The 19,636-nt window shown below is 44.5% G+C and overlaps 3 protein-coding genes across 2 annotated transcripts in view; 1 reads left to right on the plus strand and 2 right to left on the minus strand.

The window, feature by feature from the left end:
* LOC308166724 (homeobox protein SIX6) overlaps positions 1-19,636 on the plus strand; it is a gene marked incomplete at both ends in the record, with an annotated part of 165,212 nt that overhangs the window by 23,172 nt on the left and 122,404 nt on the right.
* six1a (SIX homeobox 1a) lies at positions 342-2,127 on the minus strand (the record flags this gene model as incomplete). Its single annotated transcript, XM_080541118.1, has 2 exons — positions 342-636; positions 1,568-2,127. The coding sequence occupies 2 exons, from the start codon at positions 2,125-2,127 to the stop codon at positions 342-344; spliced, it is 855 nt and encodes a 284-aa protein (XP_080397244.1).
* The window catches only part of six4a (SIX homeobox 4a), a gene marked incomplete at both ends in the record, with an annotated part of 5,906 nt that continues 3,797 nt past the window's right edge, over positions 17,528-19,636 (minus strand). Inside the window, one exon of the mRNA XM_080541066.1 lies at positions 17,528-18,228. Within this exon, the coding sequence (XP_080397192.1) occupies positions 17,528-18,228 (701 nt within the window). The remainder of the gene's footprint in view (positions 18,229-19,636) is intronic.

Consider the following 19,636-nt stretch of genomic DNA (forward strand, 5'->3'; position numbering starts at 1 on the left):
ATGATTCTAATGAAAACGCCGCTTCTTAGTTTCCATAGCAGGAAGTTGCTATACATTTTATTTTAACAAAATATCATAAATTAAGCAAATGGGCAGTCCAGTTAAGTGTTTCGTTGAGTTAAGAGTTCGTAAAAGGGGGGGGGGCTGGTTTGTTTTCTCACGGGCATGAAGGTATAGGATAAGGATAAGCGCATAAAAGAATTGCGTTATTATTATAGTTCTAACCAAATTTAACGACAGACAAGTCAGTCTATAGTTATAAGGTACCATAGTGTAATTTCAATATATGTACTCAATCTGATATAGTTATCAGTCTTTTCAAAGACATAATCAAGTAGCCTTTAGGACCCTAGATCCACGAGGCTAGACGTTAGAGGTCCCAGCAGCGAGTCTTGCAGTTGGTGCGGGTGTCCGTGCATTCCGTGCACCGACTGTGCGCCTCCGAGGCCGGCCATGGGGTAACTAGAGGCGCCGGGGTGACCCATGTTCCCCTGGAGCAAAAGCACAGAGTTCTGATCGGGGCTTTGCGGTGGTGAGAATTCGTCTTCCGAGCTGGACATGAGCGACTTGCCGCCGTCCAGGGGAGACAGCTGGTTCTGTTTGTTGTTACCCGCGTTGTTGTTTTCGCTGTTCTCTCTGATGAGGGAAGATGAGATATTGGAGAAATTAAAAGAAATACCCACAATGATAATACTGATAGTAGTATAGGACAGCTTTCATGTAGCCTATAGCTCAGTGTTTACAATATTCACATGAATAGCCCACAGTCAACATAGGTCAATATTTAACATCTCGACTAGCCTTATCATCTTTTATAAGTTTATAATGACCATCCTGTTGTTGTGTAAAAACAGCAAAGAAAAGGATGTTAGTCTCTGTGATTGTGTGCTATATTTTGGATGTGAAAGATATTTTTCACCATAGCACTTAAAGAGGCCTTTTTTGGCTACAGGATTGAGGCCTTTTTACTAATATATGGGAAAGAAAATGTTATTTCAATACATATTCCACCAGATTTTGTGGCCTTGTAGATTCTATGCGCAGCATCACATAGGCTAATCGTAATATATCACACCCATCTCTTAGTTCCCATATCAAAATATGTTATTTCTCTCGGCCACTATAATAAATCGTGCATGAGCTGTAGCCTAGCCTATAGCCTTGGATACATATTTGGACGTTTGCATTTTTATTTGGATGTAGGAACGAAAATATTACCAACTTATCGAAATGACTTTAGCATTTAAACAAGTTAATAGCCTATAAGGACCGATGGGTCAATTTCTTGTCAATTGTTAGACTAGGCTAAACCTGGGCATGGGTTCTGCAGTATCACGGCATTTCCTGAAAAGTGTTTCTGATTTAACTCAATTGAACTGTCTTGTCGAGCCTATAAATGTACACAAACATTATTCAGGCCTTTTGACATCAGGGTATGCCACTTAAAGACAGTAAAACCGTTTACATGGAAAACAAATATAACATATCATCGGTTTTGATGTTATCCGAGTAAGTTATTCAGGTTTATATGCAGAATGTGTGTCTACTTTTGTAGATCAAAGCGTACCTTTCTTTGGCCTCCGCGGCTCTGTCTCTCTGGCGTCGGTTTTTGAACCAGTTGCTGACCTGCGTGGTGGTCAGCCCCGTGGCTTCGGCCAGCTCCCTTTTCTCCCGTGGGGAGGGATAGGGATTGTGCGTGTACCACTCTCTCAGAACACCCCTGGACTTCTCCTTAAAGCAGTAACTGGTCTCCTCGCCGTCCCAGATCGTGCGGGGCAAAGGGAATTTCCTCCGGACCCTGTACTTCCCCACGGCACCAAGTGGCCGGCCGCGCAATTTCTCCGCCTCCACGTAGTGCGCCTTGAGCCAAAGCTGCTGCAGCTTAGGATGGTTGTGAGGGGAAAACTGGTGGCTCTCCAGGATCTTATAGAGCTCTCTGAAGTTCCCCCGGTGGAAGGCGACCACCGCCTTCGCTTTGAGTACGCTCTCGTTCTTGTGGAGGTGGTCGCAGGCGGGGAGAGACCAGAGGAACCGGCCGAGCCTCTCCAGGTTCCCTCCTTGCTGCAGCACCTCGCAGACGCAGGCGACCTGCTCCTGAGTGAACCCAAACGACGGTAATATTGACATGATGTCTGACTCTCACTCAACTCCTCCGCCCGAAGCTGCCGCTGCTATCCAAAAAACGAGATGCCGAGAGTGTTGGTGCGGTGTCTCAGTGTCGCCTGTGTAATATTCGTTAGTTGTTTGTTGTTGTGCATCCAGGACCCCAGTTGCAATCCGCGTCCGCGCGATATCCACTCCACCCCTGATGCGCACGGGAGATTCGGATGTTGATTGTTGGGACAATTTGTTCCTGTTGGAGATATGTCAGGCTTAAAGAGAGCGCAGCGCGATTCGTTGATTGGCTCTCCCTCTGCCCTATACCCTGGCAGCCGAGCAGAACTGAGTTTGCAGCTCCGTTTCCTCCCTCGAGGGGTCGACGTCAGGGGCTGAAACCGGAGCCCCCCCTCCTCACCCCCCACCCCCACCCCCCAACCCCAACCCCAACCCCTGCGTTGGCTGAGGGAGCAGAGGTACCTAAATGCTAATCAATTATTACAGACCTCTTAAAAGGCTTTTTTTTACCCTCTGTTCTCCATGCGGTGTCATTTTTGTTGGCGAGCTGCATGCAGGCTTGCTGCCGATTCTTCGATAGAAGAAGGAAGGAATCGATGGATAGATTAAGTCATCTATTGCATCTTCATGCATTATTAATTATCCTCCGCGTTAACGCCCCCTAATTTTTTTGGTCACCAGGTTAATAGTATATACGCATATTTTACATTTCGTATTTTTCATAGTCTATTAATTAACAAGTAGTTTATTTTATGAGGTGATATAATTTAATAACTTCCTATGATGGTTATACGTGGCGTACCTATGCGAGTCTGCCAAGAGGGTTGGGGTCCGTCTTTCAAAGAGGAAAATAACGTTTTGAGAGTCTGAATGTAAACTTCATATTGGCTGACTTGATTTCTGGGAGAGAGAAAAAAAACGTTTATCATTCTGAATACCAGATGTCTACTTTTTAAAGAGACGAATCAATATTTGACGATTAAAGAATATCTCTAGCCTATTATAGAATCTGTAGAGTATAAATAACATATATCTGACACGAATATCTGCATCCACATATTCTAGTATTTGGTATGGAATAGATTGATGGAATAGATTTGCAAACGAGCCTGGCTCTCAATGTCCAAATAAACAGAGAAACAATGAGGAACATTTCAGTTTGAGCTTCATTTTAGGTGAGGCTGCACCCGCCTGTCAGATTGTTTGTGTGAATAGACTCAATTTAGCCTTTTTACAATAATAGCCTGTTGAAAATATGTTTGTTTTATAGTAGGCCTATAGGCTATATGTCGCAGGATGGATTTACCATGTTCAAAACGTTTTTAGTGTATTTGTTTCATCATGTTGAAGCTGTCTTAAGTGTGTTTTCGATATATTTCATTAATGTGAAATGTTTGGCCTATACGTAAATGATGGACATTTATATTTCATGGGCCGCCTAAGGTATTTCCGTGGGGCTCCCCCCCCCCCACCCATACTGTTCCCAATGTTTTGGGGTGAAACATAAAACCGATCCATTAGTAAATGAGTTTTGTGTGTCACGGGCTCTTGGTCGTTGAGTTGTTGTTTTGAAGGACAGATCATATTTCCTTATCTTTACCAGGATTTGCAACGTGACTCTCAAGCAACACGTAGGGAGAAGTAGAAAGTAAGTAATTCTTCTAGCCCATGCCTATTACTGCTGTTAGGCATATTACGGCTGAGGCCTATAGCATATTATCTTCTAACTTCCCCGAAGATTAGGGAGGAAAGTATACTGTAGAGGACTATATATTTGCACCTTTTGTACGTCTAAAACCATTGTTTTTATGTGCAAAACACCTGTAAAAACAAGCTCCATCTCGGGCTGGAGAGGGACGTTGCCCTGTACAGCTCAGTCTGTCTGGAAATAATAGCCTCTCACCTTAGCTTACGGTATTATTTTTGTTAAGAAAGATTATTATTATTATTATTATTATTATTATTATTATTATTAGAGAAAATGTGCATGAATGCTCTCAAGATAGGAGTCATGGCTCTTTTCGCAACATGACATATATAGGCATATTAGGTTATATTGATTATCAAGGGAAACACATTCTACAATAAGGATAATTTGGTGAATATGCCTGTTGTCGTTTTAGCTATTCATCACAAGTATAAAACTTTTGGCTGAAAAATGCGCTTTACGTCACGCATAAATGGCCTACCGAACAAGTTACACAGAGGTAAAGTTAGTCTACTATAGTAAACAAGGACAAGTCATCACTCTCTATACTGTGTTACAGGTAATCTACATAATGAGCTGGTCCCGGCTGGTCGTGGACATTGGGCCTCCTCTAGTCACCGCTCCTCAGTTCTGCAAACCCCACCGCTCCAGCAAATGAGCTGTCTGATGAGCTGCTCTCGGGTTTCTCTAATATCTCTACCACATTGCGCCGCACCTCCTCCTTTAACCCGGGAAGCCAGGGGGACGTGCCCGCGATCTCAGGCCGTGATTATTTCAAGATGTTGGACTCCCCTCCACTCTGCTGCCCCCGGGCAACGATGACGCCCGGCGATGTCTCTGCTACTGCACAGTGTGTGTACTGCCCGTGTGGACGCGAGGAGAGAGAAGAACCATCCAGACACACACGCGCACCGAGAGCTCTTCATGAACATGTCACCATATCCAACCGATGTCGTTTTGCGCGTAACGTTTTGTGTGTGTTTAGGCCTATAAAAAAGGAGGAGGGCGGGGGGGTTATGAAAGACTTGCAAGGCCGAGTCCACACAACCAACAGCAGATGGTTTTCGCTAAATCAAAACGGCTATTTCAGCTGTTGAGTGGAACAATGCTGATACTGTTCAAATTGACTGAAAAATGTGGAATGCGATCCGAAGACGTCCCCAGGATTACGGATTTGGGGAAATCGAAAAAAAATAAAAACTAATTTCGAAGAATACCGTGTTATTGAATTTATTTGACCCAATATTTGCTTCCCAATATGCCTATCCTACTATACGGGCCGAATTCGTTAGTTTTCATTCAAAGATGATAATATAAACATTTCTCCTGCCTGCGTAGTTTTTACCATTTTTCCCATTTTCATCATTGATCATTTGAGTGACTTATTTGTCATCAATTACTCTCGTTTAGATTTTCAGTATGAAATAAATAGACCATAAATAGCCGGATTCACCAGCATAATACGCCTATACGATGGAATCGGTTGATCCTTGCTCAAAACACAACACAACTGTTGACATGAGTGAGTTAAATGAAATTGGAGCCGCAATTATCAGCTTAACAGAGTTTCCTGTCATGTAGGAAAATTAGGCCTTGTATAAGAGCGGTGCGGTCACCCCCCATCACCATCATTACGGCTCACTTTGAGGCCACCTCGCTCACTACAAACAGCCTTTATTATCCAGCAGGCCTGTAAACAACCTTTAGGCTAAAGCCTATAATGATGTTTTTCTTTTCTTTTTTTTCTTAAAAAAACAAACAAACAAACTTACTGTGTCTTATATAAAAAATAAACAAAATAATTTGATAATGGAGGGTTTTTGTATTAATTTCTTAACCGCTTCGAGACGTGGTTTGTAACCATGTGCTTCCCGGCAGGGAGGGGGCGCCAGCTTATAAACAACCTCCTGGTGTTAAAGAAAACGATAAGATAATAACAACAACGAGAAGCATTAATCAAATTGACTCTCTCTTAATACACCACCTGCGTTATGTTAAGTGTTTATTAATTGAACGTACATTTAAATATTATGTTAATTCGGAATGCTTTTCAAATGAAACTTGAGTCGGAGCGCAACTCCTGGTTATATGGTTCATATCGGCCTATGCTCTTATTGATTAGGCAGGCGACATTTGGCATGGCGAAAGGAGCCGTCATCCTCTAATGGCTTTCAGACAAAGTCAAACTCGTCCACAGTCATATGAGAGTCTTATCTGCGTCGCTCCTGTTACAAAGTGGTGTGTTTCTCTGGGAAATACCGTTTGACCAGTGTGGTGTGGAGATGATGCGGCCTCCCAGCTGTTGCCCCTCTCTCACCGTATCCCGTTTCAACGAAGACAACGTGGGTGTGTGCGTGTGTGTGTGTGTGTGTGTGTGCTTCTATAAAAAAAAAACTACACACACACACGCACACACACACACACACACACACACACACACACACACACACACACACACACACACACACACACACACACACACACACACAGCGAGGCAGGCACACGTGTAATCAGGGCACGTTCGGTTGCGCATGTTTAGACGCAGTTTTCCTGCATATGTTCTACATTGCCCTTTTACTCCAGAACCGACCGTTAAATCTCGCTAGCTCTCTGTTTTCCGGTTCTGTTTTACGGTGCAGGGCTGATGGACGGGACATGTGGAGATATTTTCTCACGCCTGATAACAACTCAATTATCTGTCCAAGATAAGTTCAAGTCTAGAAAGTCTTTGTGGTATCGCTGGTGAAACCTATAACCACCACAACCAGCGATTCACTTGAACACAAACAGGGGAATATCACTCATTTTTCATAAAGTTCACCTTCTCTCTTTTGGAAGAACACAAATGCAGCCCCCCCCCCCCCCCCCCTTCAGAGAGGCGTAGTGGTGTGTGTGTGTGTGTGTGTGTGTGTGTGTGTGTGTGTGTGTGTGTATATATATGTGTATATATATATATATCAGGGCTGCCAAGTTTCACCAAAAGTTTGGAGTGAGATTTTGGCGGTGGAGCGACCCAAAACTGTGCACGTTTTGGCAGCGGCGGCCCCTCTCTCCCACCCAATTATTTGTGCTAGTTTCCTGCAATTTTACATGTTGTTCATAATAAACCAGCACAAGAAATGAAAATAATTAACATTTTATAAAACAAGAAAAAAATTCAGACAATATATCATATTTATGAAATCTTAATAAACAAATACAGTAGCCTACAGAGTCTAAAAGAAAAATGGGCCCCATCAACAGGACTCAGCCCCTTGGTCAGCAGCAGAAAGACCCTTGGTCATCATCTTATATACAGTGCATTGCTCATAGATGGCTATCATGTTATACAGTACATACCAGGGTTTTTCCTGGGTCAGAATGAGGGCTTTGGTGGTTGATCTTGTGCGAGCGCAGCGCGCCCCTTTTTTTTTTGAGGGACCCCCAATTGTTGTATTTGTATTGTAAATTGTAATTATTATTAATTATTATTATTATTAATGTACCTGGTTATGTTACAGTCGAGAAACAAAAAACAGTTACCAAAAAAACCTGAGTATTTACTAGCTAAGATTGACAAAAGATTGGCGTGGTGCAACCGAAATTAGTAAACAACTAGTTTGAAACTTGCTAGTAACAACTAGGGGTTTAGTAACTACTAAATGCCTGCATTTATAATGACTTACGCCATATTGGTGCAACCCAGTCCAGTAGGCTACCAGATACGATGTTGTAATGTATGCACATATTTTGCTACCACGGTTGCCAGACGGAATTGACAATGTCCAGCCCAACCGGTCTAAAAGCTGCCGAATCCACCCGTCCAGGGTGACCAAAAGTAGCCCAATCTGGCAACACTGCTTGCTACGTTCTTGCAGCTCACGTGAACACAGGTTCTTCCATCAGCGCTCGCCTGCCGCTTCGATTGCAGACTCAAGTTAACGCGCGTGCAGAAAGATGCCACGAAACTCATGTCCGGTAGCTTTCTTTCAAGGAATTTCAAAAATAAAAGTCCCGTAAAACAATTGTTATTTCTCGCTGTGAGAAATAGAGATGCGGCGTGAGAGCGTGAGAACTGGTTGAAATGCGCGAGTCTCACGGCGATTGCGTGAGACTTGGCAGCTATGTATATGTATGTAGGCTATGTATGTATGTGTGTGTGTATATAGTATATGTGTGTGTGTGATGTGTATGTGTGTGTATATGTATATATATATGTGTGTGTGTGTATATATATACTGTATGTGTGTGTGTGTGTGTGTGTGTGTGTAGGTGTGTGTATATGTATATATATATATATATGTGTGTGTAGGTGTGTGTAGTACGTGTAGGTGTGTGTGTGTCTGTGTGTGTGTGTCTGTGTGTGTGTGTGTGTGTGTGTGTGTGTGGTAGTGTAGTGTGTGTGAGCGCTGCAGCGCCCTGCGACCCCTGCCCTCTCATTAGTGGGCCGTGGAGCAGCGGAGTGCCGCCCCCCCCAGGTCAGGTTACATGCGGCTTGCAGTCTGCTGCGCCGCATTAAATGTCAGCTTTGAAACCATCCGAAAGGTCAGAGGTCAGCGTTTTTAATAAGGCTTCGGTTCTGGGGGTTCTGGGGGGGGTTCCCTTCTTTTTTACGGCGTCGCCCCCACGACTGTTTTACAGTTCCACGTTTTTAAATTGTGTACGAAATTCTACATCCACTTGCTCTATCTTTTTTTTTTTATGGGGTTGGAACCGATATCGCTTCTGGTCTCCTCTCATACAAACAAGTGTCTACATTTTAAGGTGTTAGAGTAAGTTATTTTAGGTATCATTTTTTAGGTTTAGGGTTATTTTAAGGTATCAATAGGTGGTGGCTTTTAAACTTTTTTAGAAAAATATGTAGCGTACCCTAGTCGGCAATCACGGTTTGCTTTGTGCATATATTAAAATCAATAACCACCAAACATCACAAACAGATATAGAAATATCCCTCGAAGAATGTTTAATCTCGCTCTTCCACACAGGGACCGACTGTGCGGCTGCTCTTTTCTCCTGTAATCTTACAGGCACAATAAAAGGGTGGAATTCAGAGCTTTTTCTGTGTACCCCCTCCCCGTGAGACCCACAAGACATGCTCTCCCGTCACCAATGGGACATTGTTCTGGGTTCCCAACAAAGCCTCTTCAATATTACAGGAGGCGCTACCCGATACCTAACAATCAGCTAATCCAATGCCCATGGCGACCAGGTCACCTGTGCACCCAGGTAACTTTACACCAGTTACTTGCCTCTCCCTCTCTCCCTCTCTCCCTCTCTCCCTCTCTCTCTCTCTCTCTCTCTCTCTCTCTCTCTCTCTCTCTCTCTCTCTCTCTCTCTCTCTCTCTCTCTCTCTCTCTCTCTCTCTCTCTGTCTCTGTGCCTCAGCCTCTATTGAGTGAGCTGAGACAAACACCCTCTCTGTTTTTTTGGGTCACGGCTAGAACACGTAGCGCAGCCTCACGCAACATGGATCCTCAGAGAGGAGAGGAGACTGCTGTCTGGTCTTAGAGACGCTTTAATATCCTCATATATCCCTCTGTCTGCTGACCTCTGTGTCTTACCTAACCTTCCTCCTTTACCTAACCTTCCTCCTTTACCTAACCCTCCTCCTTTACCTAACCTTCCTCCTTTACCTAACCTTCCTCCTTTACCTAACCTTCCTTTACCTAACCCTCCTCCTTTACCTAACCTTCCTTTACCTAACCCTCCTCCTTTACCTAACCTTCCTCCTTTACCTAACCTTCCTCCTTTACCTAACCTTCCTCCTTTACCTAACCTTCCTCCTTTACCTAACCTTCCTCCTTTACCTAACCTTCCTCCTTTACCTAACCTTCCTTTACCTAACCTTCCTCCTTTACCTAACCTTCCTCCTTTACCTAACCTTCCTCCTTTACCTAACCTTCCTTTACCTAACCTTCCTCCTTTACCTAACCTTCCTCCTTTACCTAACCTTCCTCCTTTACCTAACCTTCCTCCTTTACCTAACCTTCCTCCTTTACCTAACCTTCCTTTACCTAACCTTCCTCCTTTACCTAACCTTCCTCCTTTACCTAACCTTCCTTTACCTAACCCTCCTCCTTTACCTAACCTTCCTCCTTTACCTAACCTTCCTCCTTTACCTAACCTTCCTTTACCTAACCTTCCTCCTTTACCTAACCTTCCTTTACCTAACCTTCCTTTACCTAACCTTCCTTTACCTAACCTTCCTTTACCTAACCTTCCTTTACCTAACCTTCCTCCTTTACCTAACCCTCCTTTACCTAACCTTCCTCCTTTACCTAACCTTCCTCCTTTACCTAACCCTCCTCCTTTACCTAACCTTCCTTTACCTAACCTTCCTTTACCTAACCTTCCTCCTTTACCTAACCCTCCTTTACCTAACCTTCCTCCTTTACCTAACCCTCCTCCTTTACCTAACCTTCCTCCTTTACCTAACCATCCTCCTTTACCTAACCTTCCTTTACCTAACCTTCCTTTACCTAACCTTCCTCCTTTACCTAACCTTCCTCCTTTACCTAACCTTCCTCCTTTACCTAACCTTCCTTTACCTAACCTTCCTCCTTTACCTAACCTTCCTTTACCTAACCTTCCTTTACCTAACCTTCCTCCTTTACCTAACCTTCCTCCTTTACCTAACCCTCCTTTACCTAACCTTCCTCCTTTACCTAACCTTCCTCCTTTACCTAACCTTCCTCCTTTACCTAACCTTCCTCCTTTACCTAACCTTCCTCCTTTACCTAACCTTCCTCCTTTACCTAACCTTCCTCCTTTACCTAACCTTCCTTTACCTAACCTTCCTCCTTTACCTAACCTTCCTCCTTTACCTAACCTTCCTTTACCTAACCTTCCTCCTTTACCTAACCTTCCTCCTTTACCTAACCTTCCTCCTTTACCTAACCTTCCTCCTTTACCTAACCTTCCTCCTTTACCTAACCCTCCTTTACCTAACCTTCCTCCTTTACCTAACCTTCCTCCTTTACCTAACCTTCCTCCTTTACCTAACCCTCCTCCTTTACCTAACCTTCCTCCTTTACCTAACCTTCCTCCTTTACCTAACCCTCCTCCTTTACCTAACCTTCCTTTACCTAACCTTCCTCCTTTACCTAACCTTCCTCCTTTACCTAACCTTCCTCCTTTACCTAACCTTCCTCCTTTACCTAACCTTCCTCCTTTACCTAACCTTCCTTTACCTAACCTTCCTTTACCTAACCTTCCTTTACCTAACCTTCCTCCTTTACCTAACCCTCCTTTACCTAACCTTCCTCCTTTACCTAACCTTCCTCCTTTACCTAACCCTCCTTTACCTAACCTTCCTCCTTTACCTAACCTTCCTCCTTTACCTAACCTTCCTCCTTTACCTAACCTTCCTTTACCTAACCTTCCTCCTTTACCTAACCTTCCTTTACCTAACCTTCCTCCTTTACCTAACCTTCCTCCTTTACCTAACCTTCCTCCTTTACCTAACCTTCCTCCTTTACCTAACCTTCCTTTACCTAACCTTCCTCCTTTACCTAACCTTCCTCCTTTACCTAACCTTCCTCCTTTACCTAACCTTCCTCCTTTACCTAACCTTCCTTTACCTAACCTTCCTTTACCTAACCTTCCTCCTTTACCTAACCTTCCTTTACCTAACCTTCCTTTACCTAACCTTCCTCCTTTACCTAACCTTCCTTTACCTAACCTTCCTCCTTTACCTAACCTTCCTTTACCTAACCTTCCTCCTTTACCTAACCTTCCTCCTTTACCTAACCCTCCTTTACCTAACCCTCCTTTACCTAACCTTCCTTTACCTAACCTTCCTCCTTTACCTAACCTTCCTTTACCTAACCTTCCTTTACCTAACCTTCCTCCTTTACCTAACCTTCCTCCTTTACCTAACCTTCCTCCTTTACCTAACCTTCCTTTATCTAACCCTCCTTTACCTAACCTTCCTCCTTTACCTAACCTTCCTCCTTTACCTAACCCTCCTCCTTTACCTAACCTTCCTCCTTTACCTAACCTTCCTTTACCTAACCCTCCTTTACCTAACCTTCCTCCTTTACCTAACCTTCCTTTACCTAACCTTCCTCCTTTACCTAACCTTCCTTTACCTAACCCTCCTTTACCTAACCTTCCTCCTTTACCTAACCTTCCTCCTTTACCTAACCTTCCTCCTTTACCTAACCTTCCTCCTTTACCTAACCTTCCTTTACCTAACCTTCCTCCTTTACCTAACCTTCCTCCTTTACCTAACCTTCCTCCTTTACCTAACCTTCCTCCTTTACCTAACCCTCCTCCTTTACCTAACCCTCCTTTACCTAACCTTCCTCCTTTACCTAACCTTCCTCCTTTACCTAACCCTCCTCCTTTACCTAACCTTCCTCCTTTACCTAACCTTCCTCCTTTACCTAACCTTCCTCCTTTACCTAACCTTCCTCCTTTACCTAACCTTCCTTTACCTAACCTTCCTCCTTTACCTAACCTTCCTCCTTTACCTAACCTTCCTTTACCTAACCTTCCTCCTTTACCTAACCTTCCTTTACCTAACCTTCCTCCTTTACCTAACCTTCCTCCTTTACCTAACCTTCCTCCTTTACCTAACCTTCCTTTACCTAACCTTCCTCCTTTACCTAACCTTCCTCCTTTACCTAACCTTCCTCCTTTACCTAACCTTCCTTTACCTAACCTTCCTCCTTTACCTAACCTTCCTCCTTTACCTAACCCTCCTCCTTTACCTAACCTTCCTCCTTTACCTAACCTTCCTCCTTTACCTAACCTTCCTCCTTTACCTAACCTTCCTCCTTTACCTAACCTTCCTTTACCTAACCTTCCTTTACCTAACCTTCCTTTACCTAACCTTCCTCCTTTACCTAACCTTCCTTTACCTAACCTTCCTCCTTTACCTAACCTTCCTCCTTTACCTAACCTTCCTTTACCTAACCTTCCTCCTTTACCTAACCTTCCTCCTTTACCTAACCCTCCTTTACCTAACCTTCCTCCTTTACCTAACCTTCCTCCTTTACCTAACCTTCCTCCTTTACCTAACCTTCCTTTACCTAACCTTCCTCCTTTACCTAACCCTCCTCCTTTACCTAACCTTCCTCCTTTACCTAACCCTCCTCCTTTACCTAACCTTCCTCCTTTACCTAACCTTCCTCCTTTACCTAACCTTCCTCCTTTACCTAACCTTCCTCCTTTACCTAACCTTCCTCCTTTACCTAACCTTCCTCCTTTACCTAACCTTCCTTTACCTAACCCTCCTCCTTTACCTAACCTTCCTCCTTTACCTAACCTTCCTCCTTTACCTAACCTTCCTCCTTTACCTAACCTTCCTCCTTTACCTAACCTTCCTCCTTTACCTAACCCTCCTCCTTTACCTAACCCTCCTCCTTTACCTAACCTTCCTTTACCTAACCTTCCTCCTTTACCTAACCTTCCTCCTTTACCTAACCCTCCTTTACCTAACCCTCCTCCTTTACCTAACCTTCCTTTACCTAACCCTCCTCCTTTACCTAACCTTCCTTTACCTAACCTTCCTTTACCTAACCTTCCTCCTTTACCTAACCCTCCTCCTTTACCTAACCTTCCTCCTTTACCTAACCTTCCTCCTTTACCTAACCCTCCTCCTTTACCTAACCTTCCTCCTTTACCTAACCTTCCTCCTTTACCTAACCTTCCTCCTTTACCTAACCTTCCTCCTTTACCTAACCCTCCTTTACCTAACCTTCCTCCTTTACCTAACCTTCCTCCTTTACCTAACCTTCCTCCTTTACCTAACCTTCCTCCTTTACCTAACCTTCCTCCTTTACCTAACCTTCCTCCTTTACCTAACCTTCCTCCTTTACCTAACCTTCCTCCTTTACCTAACCTTCCTCCTTTACCTAACCCTCCTTTACCTAACCCTCCTTTACCTAACCTTCCTTTACCTAACCTTCCTCCTTTACCTAACCTTCCTTTACCTAACCTTCCTTTACCTAACCTTCCTCCTTTACCTAACCTTCCTCCTTTACCTAACCTTCCTCCTTTACCTAACCTTCCTTTATCTAACCCTCCTTTACCTAACCTTCCTCCTTTACCTAACCTTCCTCCTTTACCTAACCCTCCTCCTTTACCTAACCTTCCTCCTTTACCTAACCTTCCTTTACCTAACCCTCCTTTACCTAACCTTCCTCCTTTACCTAACCTTCCTTTACCTAACCTTCCTCCTTTACCTAACCTTCCTTTACCTAACCCTCCTTTACCTAACCTTCCTCCTTTACCTAACCTTCCTCCTTTACCTAACCTTCCTCCTTTACCTAACCTTCCTCCTTTACCTAACCTTCCTTTACCTAACCTTCCTTTACCTAACCTTCCTCCTTTACCTAACCTTCCTCCTTTACCTAACCCTCCTCCTTTACCTAACCTTCCTCCTTTACCTAACCTTCCTTTACCTAACCTTCATCCTTTACCTAACCTTCCTCCTTTACCTAACCCTCCTTTACCTAACCTTCATCCTTTACCTAACCTTCCTCCTTTACCTAACCCTCCTTTACCTAACCTTCCTCCTTTACCTAACCTTCCTCCTTTACCTAACCTTCCTCCTTTACCTAACCTTCCTCCTTTACCTAACCCTCCTTTACCTAACCTTCATCCTTTACCTAACCCTCCTTTACCTAACCTTCCTCCTTTACCTAACCTTCCTCCTTTACCTAACCCTCCTTTACCTAACCTTCATCCTTTACCTAACCTTCCTCCTTTACCTAACCCTCCTTTACCTAACCTTCCTTTACCTAACCTTCCTCCTTTACCTAACCTTCCTCCTTTACCTAACCTTCCTCCTTTACCTAACCTTCCTCCTTTACCTAACCCTCCTTTACCTAACCTTCCTCCTTTACCTAACCTTCCTGATCTAATCATCGAGAGCCCGCTGAATGACCCAGAAATTGGGTGTAACGTCCTAACCCATCCCCCCCACATCCTCCACAGCCCCCACAATCCCTGAGAGCGGTCCAGGAGTAGTTTGGGATAGAGATACAGTGTCTGTGAGTGACAGTGCCTCAGATTTGTTCTTCCCCGTGTATCCTGAGACAGACAGGGAGGGCGTGCCCTGCGCTAGCCCAGGGAGAGGGCCCTGGGACAGGGCTGCGTGGAGCTGCAGACCCCCCACCCCTCAGAGCTCTACCTCTGGAAATCTCATTGCTGTTTATTTGAATTACGGGGGCTGAGATGAGAAAGGGAGGTCTAATGAACTCCAGGTTGCCAGGCATGTGCAAACGATCACCACAGGTTTGCTGTGGCACAGTTCTTGGCTTGTTGGATTAGGGCACGCCTGTTATGCCCCTACCCCTCACACAGTTTGGCTATTTAAGCCCCTTTAAATATATAGAAAACGTATGCTTCCTGTCTCGAATGTAGATATACTGTAGACATAACATCAAAAGTAAATATAACTCAAAAATGTTTAATTTAGAAAAAAATAAAAATATTCTTGAAATAATTTTTTAATCAATATGCGGATCAACAGAGGGTGAAGGAGAAGGTTGTTAAGGAGCCAAGAAAGAAAAAAAAATAGCGTGCCAGTTTTGCGTTTTTATAAATATAAACGTTTAATGCAGTATTGGGAGTTTTTAGAAAAATACATTCACATCATTTCAGATTACAAACATACAGTTTTCAAGCTAAGATTTAAAAAACAACAACAATTTGTTTGTTTAACGTATGCCTGTGGCTCATTTTTTGGTTTATGATGTCAGAGAACGTAGATAAAGTTCCTGTGTAGTGTCTTTGATATCAGTTAGTTTCTTAGGAAGTTAGTTTCCTAGATTCTTTTGAGGCTGAGTTTAGTTAAGGTTCTCGGGAACTTGACAAAAGAAAATGTACTGGCCACTAATGTGCGTGTTCTGGGTACCTCGCTCTATTACCGGTGTCTGTTACACTCTCAACCTTGAGGATAGATAGATGGGCTACTGTGGATTTGTTTTGTATGTCTCTCTGTCTGTGTGGCAATTAAAAGTCTTTAGTTTGTGATCATCGACTCCTCCTACATTTCTTGATTGATCAGGCCCCTACGTCAAAAAACAAAATGAATGTTTGACTCCGGCCCTGACCTGATAACCAGGAAATGACTAAAAAGTGGGCTAGCTTTTTATCCGCGATAGCTATGATATGACACTGCCTCCACATCAATCAAGAAAGGACAGAGAAGCTTTTTATCAACAGTCAAAAGTAAAAGGCACTAGTAACCAGGATGTTCCATTATTGTTTGGCTACGTCTGCCGTGCGAAGGGACAAATAGTGATCCCTCTCTCTCCCACTCCTTATGGAACACTATTGGGCAGGACGTGGACACAGAGGACATCACAGACCCCGCATAAGGCTCTCCTTTCTCAAACACAGTGCTCTTCTTCTTACACACACACACACACACACACATACCTACACACACACACACACACACACACACCAGCGATAACATTCATAATGTGCTTGCATCTTACTCTGTAGAAAAATATCCTTGACGTGTTTAACAGCTTGAGAGAGACACTTCAGACTGTATTACGTGTTGCTTTGAGCTGCAGCTTATAAACGGACAGACACACCTAAGCTATACATGTTCAATTCGACCTCTGTGACATCTCTACCATCCCCCCCCCCACTCTCTCTCTCTCTCTGTCTCTCTACAATACTAGTTGAAGCTTGAAGTAGGATTCTTTACACATACAGTTAAGTCTCACATATCGATTTTCAGAGGCGTGATCATTCTGTTGAAGTTCCCTTTGAAAAGTCCTACAATAGGCTGTTGTCCTACAATAGTGTCGTCATATGGTAGTGCAATAGGAGAGAGGGACAATGCAGTCTGACATTCTAACCGGGCAGAAAGGCACATTCGTCGTTTTTAAAAACTTGAGTCCCTGGAAACACGCCCTTACCACGCCCTTTACTGCACTGAATCATCCTCAGATGATATGATAACATACAAATGATGAACACAGGAGGGATGAGCCTGACTTGAGTTGTTGTTTGACATTCAGTGAATGTTCTTGTGAGGTTTCTTATTGAAGGACAAAAACAACAACTGCATAAATCAGCAGATGCTGTAACACAGTGAGTGACCCTATAACGTCATTATATTCTGCAGTCGTTCAGTGGCCTCTCTAGTGGTTTTTAGTGTAACATTTTCACAGAGACGCTCCCCCCCCCCCCCCCCCCTCTTACCCCCCCCTACTAAATGACCTTTTTGGTTTGACCCAGATGACGCATTTAGTTTGGAGGAACGTCCCGAGTCACGTGACTTCTGGGCCATTCCAACACCTGCTACCGCGGATCAAAATCCACTCAACAGGAAGTAGCAGGTGTCGTCTATAAAAATGCACACTTAAAAAATGTGGTTCAGATGCATGCTGGGACTTCTGCTATTTGGAAAATAACATCTACTCTGCCAGACATAGGAGGAAGGATCGCGGTGCTTTTAAAAGATTTAATTACGATGAAGTCACGGGTGTGTGTCTGTCTATCCAAACGGGGGGTTTGTAGTATCTGAATTCGGAGTGCATTGTAAAAAGTTAAAATGAAACACAACAACAACAACAACATTAGCAAATAATTTAACACTTAGAGGAAATGAATGGTAAAAAAAACAACAACAACACACACACAAAAAAAAAAAGTAAAAAGATTCACCACCACATCTCTGCTCGCTCCGGAATTGGGGGGGGCAGAGAGATATGAGTGCTTATGGAAAAAAGGTCCTATTAGGGGGTTACAGGGTTCAAAGGTCAGCCATGTCCTCATCCATTTGCACTGTCTGTAGTTTGGCCAACTCCTTCTCCTCCCCTTGCTCCATCTCCCCACACATGACCCGCACCATCTCCTCCACGCGCCCGCCCACCCCCCCCACCACGTCCCCCACCTTGTCGTCCGACACAGACATGTAGCCGCCGCTGTTCATGCCCGGGGGGGGGCCCAGCATGTTGTGTGTCTGGTGAGAGGAGGAGGAGGAGGAGGAAGAGGCTTGCTGGCTGTGGCCTCTGAGGTACTCTGTGTGCTGGAGGTGGAGGGGGGGATCTGCGTGGGCCATCAGGGGGGTGCTGACGGTCAGGGTGGTGTACACCTCCGGACCTCCGGAGGGGGGGGGGCTGGAGGAATTGACCGTGGGTACGTCGGAGGCCGAGGAAGAGGAGGGGGGGCCCTGGCTGGAAGGGACCTCCTCTGAGTTTGAGGTGGTGTAGCGGAGCTGGCCGCTGGGGTCCAGGTGGAGGCCGTGGTGGTAGGAGGGGTACACCCCAACCCCAACCCCCCCCCCACCGCCCTCCAGGGGCTCCTTCTTGATGGAGGCGTGCCCCCCCCCCATGCTGTAGAGCACCGTGCTGTGATGTTGCTGCTGCTGGTGATGGTGATGGTGGTGGTGGTGGTGGTGGTAGGAGTCATCGCTGGACGAGCTAACCGCTACATTGTTCATTGAGATGTTACCTGAGGGGGGGGTTAAACAAATGACAAGGTTAGCATGTTAGCTTATGTGTTTTTAATCTTTCACCACCTGGAATATGGCGCTAACTATCCTATGCTCCTATCTACAAATCAGTACAACCCCTCCCTCCCTCTCTCCTCCTCCATTTTGACCACCATCCGTCTCTCTAAATCGCTTCCATCGGCCTCCATCGTAGCTGTACTGTGACGTGCTTAACTTTTACCTCAGACGGAGTCTGTCTGTTGTGTCTCTCACACACTTTATGATTTTTGGAACTGACGCTGATGGACCCAGGAGGCTTTGCTGCGCATGTAAAGGCCTGCAATGTGCTAGCGAGCAGAAAGCAGGGAGCTTCCCCCCCCCCTTTTTTTTTCTCTCTTTCTTGTTGTCCTGGTATGAATTCTCTGCTTTATGTCAGAGTAAAGTGCTGTAATGACTTTTTTCTTCTTCTTGTTAGTCGGTTTTCTAGTTTTTCGGTTCTCTGATTGTCTGACAACCGCTCTCCTCCTCTGCGCCCGGAGGTCAAGGGTGTGCTGTTGATGATGAATGGCCGTGACTTCAGAGGACCACCTATATCACCACACACAGTACTAGTGTGTGTGTGTGTGTGTGGGTGTGTGTGTTCGTATGCGTGAGTGCGTGCGGGCGTGCGTCTGTGTGCATGTGCGCACGTGTGTATGTGTCTGTGAGTGCGTATGTGTGGCGTGTGCTTACGTGTGTGCGTGTGCGTGCATGGTGTCTGCGCACATGCGCGTGCGTGTGTGAGTGTGTGTGTACTTCTGCTAGTATTTCCACCCCCAGCTCTCCTCAGAGTAGTAACCTCGGCCCAGACCCAGACCAGACCAGAGTCCTGCAGGCGAACGTTAAGGCAGACATGCTGTATGCTCCAGAGACCTGATGACTAAGGCCCTGGCTGAAACAACCCTTGACTCATACATTTTTAAGGAGGGGAAAATGCGTTGTTGCTCGAATGTTATACGCCTATATATGTTAGCAGTCGGACGAGTGAGGAGGACCCCAATGCCAAACGTTTCTCTACTAAAACTGCAGAAAGATAGTTATAGTTTCAACGCATTTCAAAGTATATATGGCAGTGTAACGTATGCATATGCGTAGCTAACGGAAGTCACAACTTCTGTTAAATCAAGCAAATATACATTATATGGCTTCCTATTCATGTTGTTACTGTAACCTGCCATACTGTACCTATCACTGTCACAGTCATGTTTTATATCATGTGTTTATATCACTATTTTACACTTCTGGTTAGATGCTAAACTGCATTTCGTTCTGGTACTTTGTACTACTGCAATGACAATAAAGTTTAATCTAATCTAATCTAGGGGGTATTCCATCAATGTCACTAAAGGAAAATCTAGGCTTTGATATTTGATAAATCTCACGAGACTT

Source organism: Nansenia antarctica (assembly GCF_963989245.1).
Source record: "Nansenia antarctica genome assembly, chromosome: 1".
NCBI classification, from domain to species: domain Eukaryota; kingdom Metazoa; phylum Chordata; class Actinopteri; order Argentiniformes; family Microstomatidae; genus Nansenia; species Nansenia antarctica.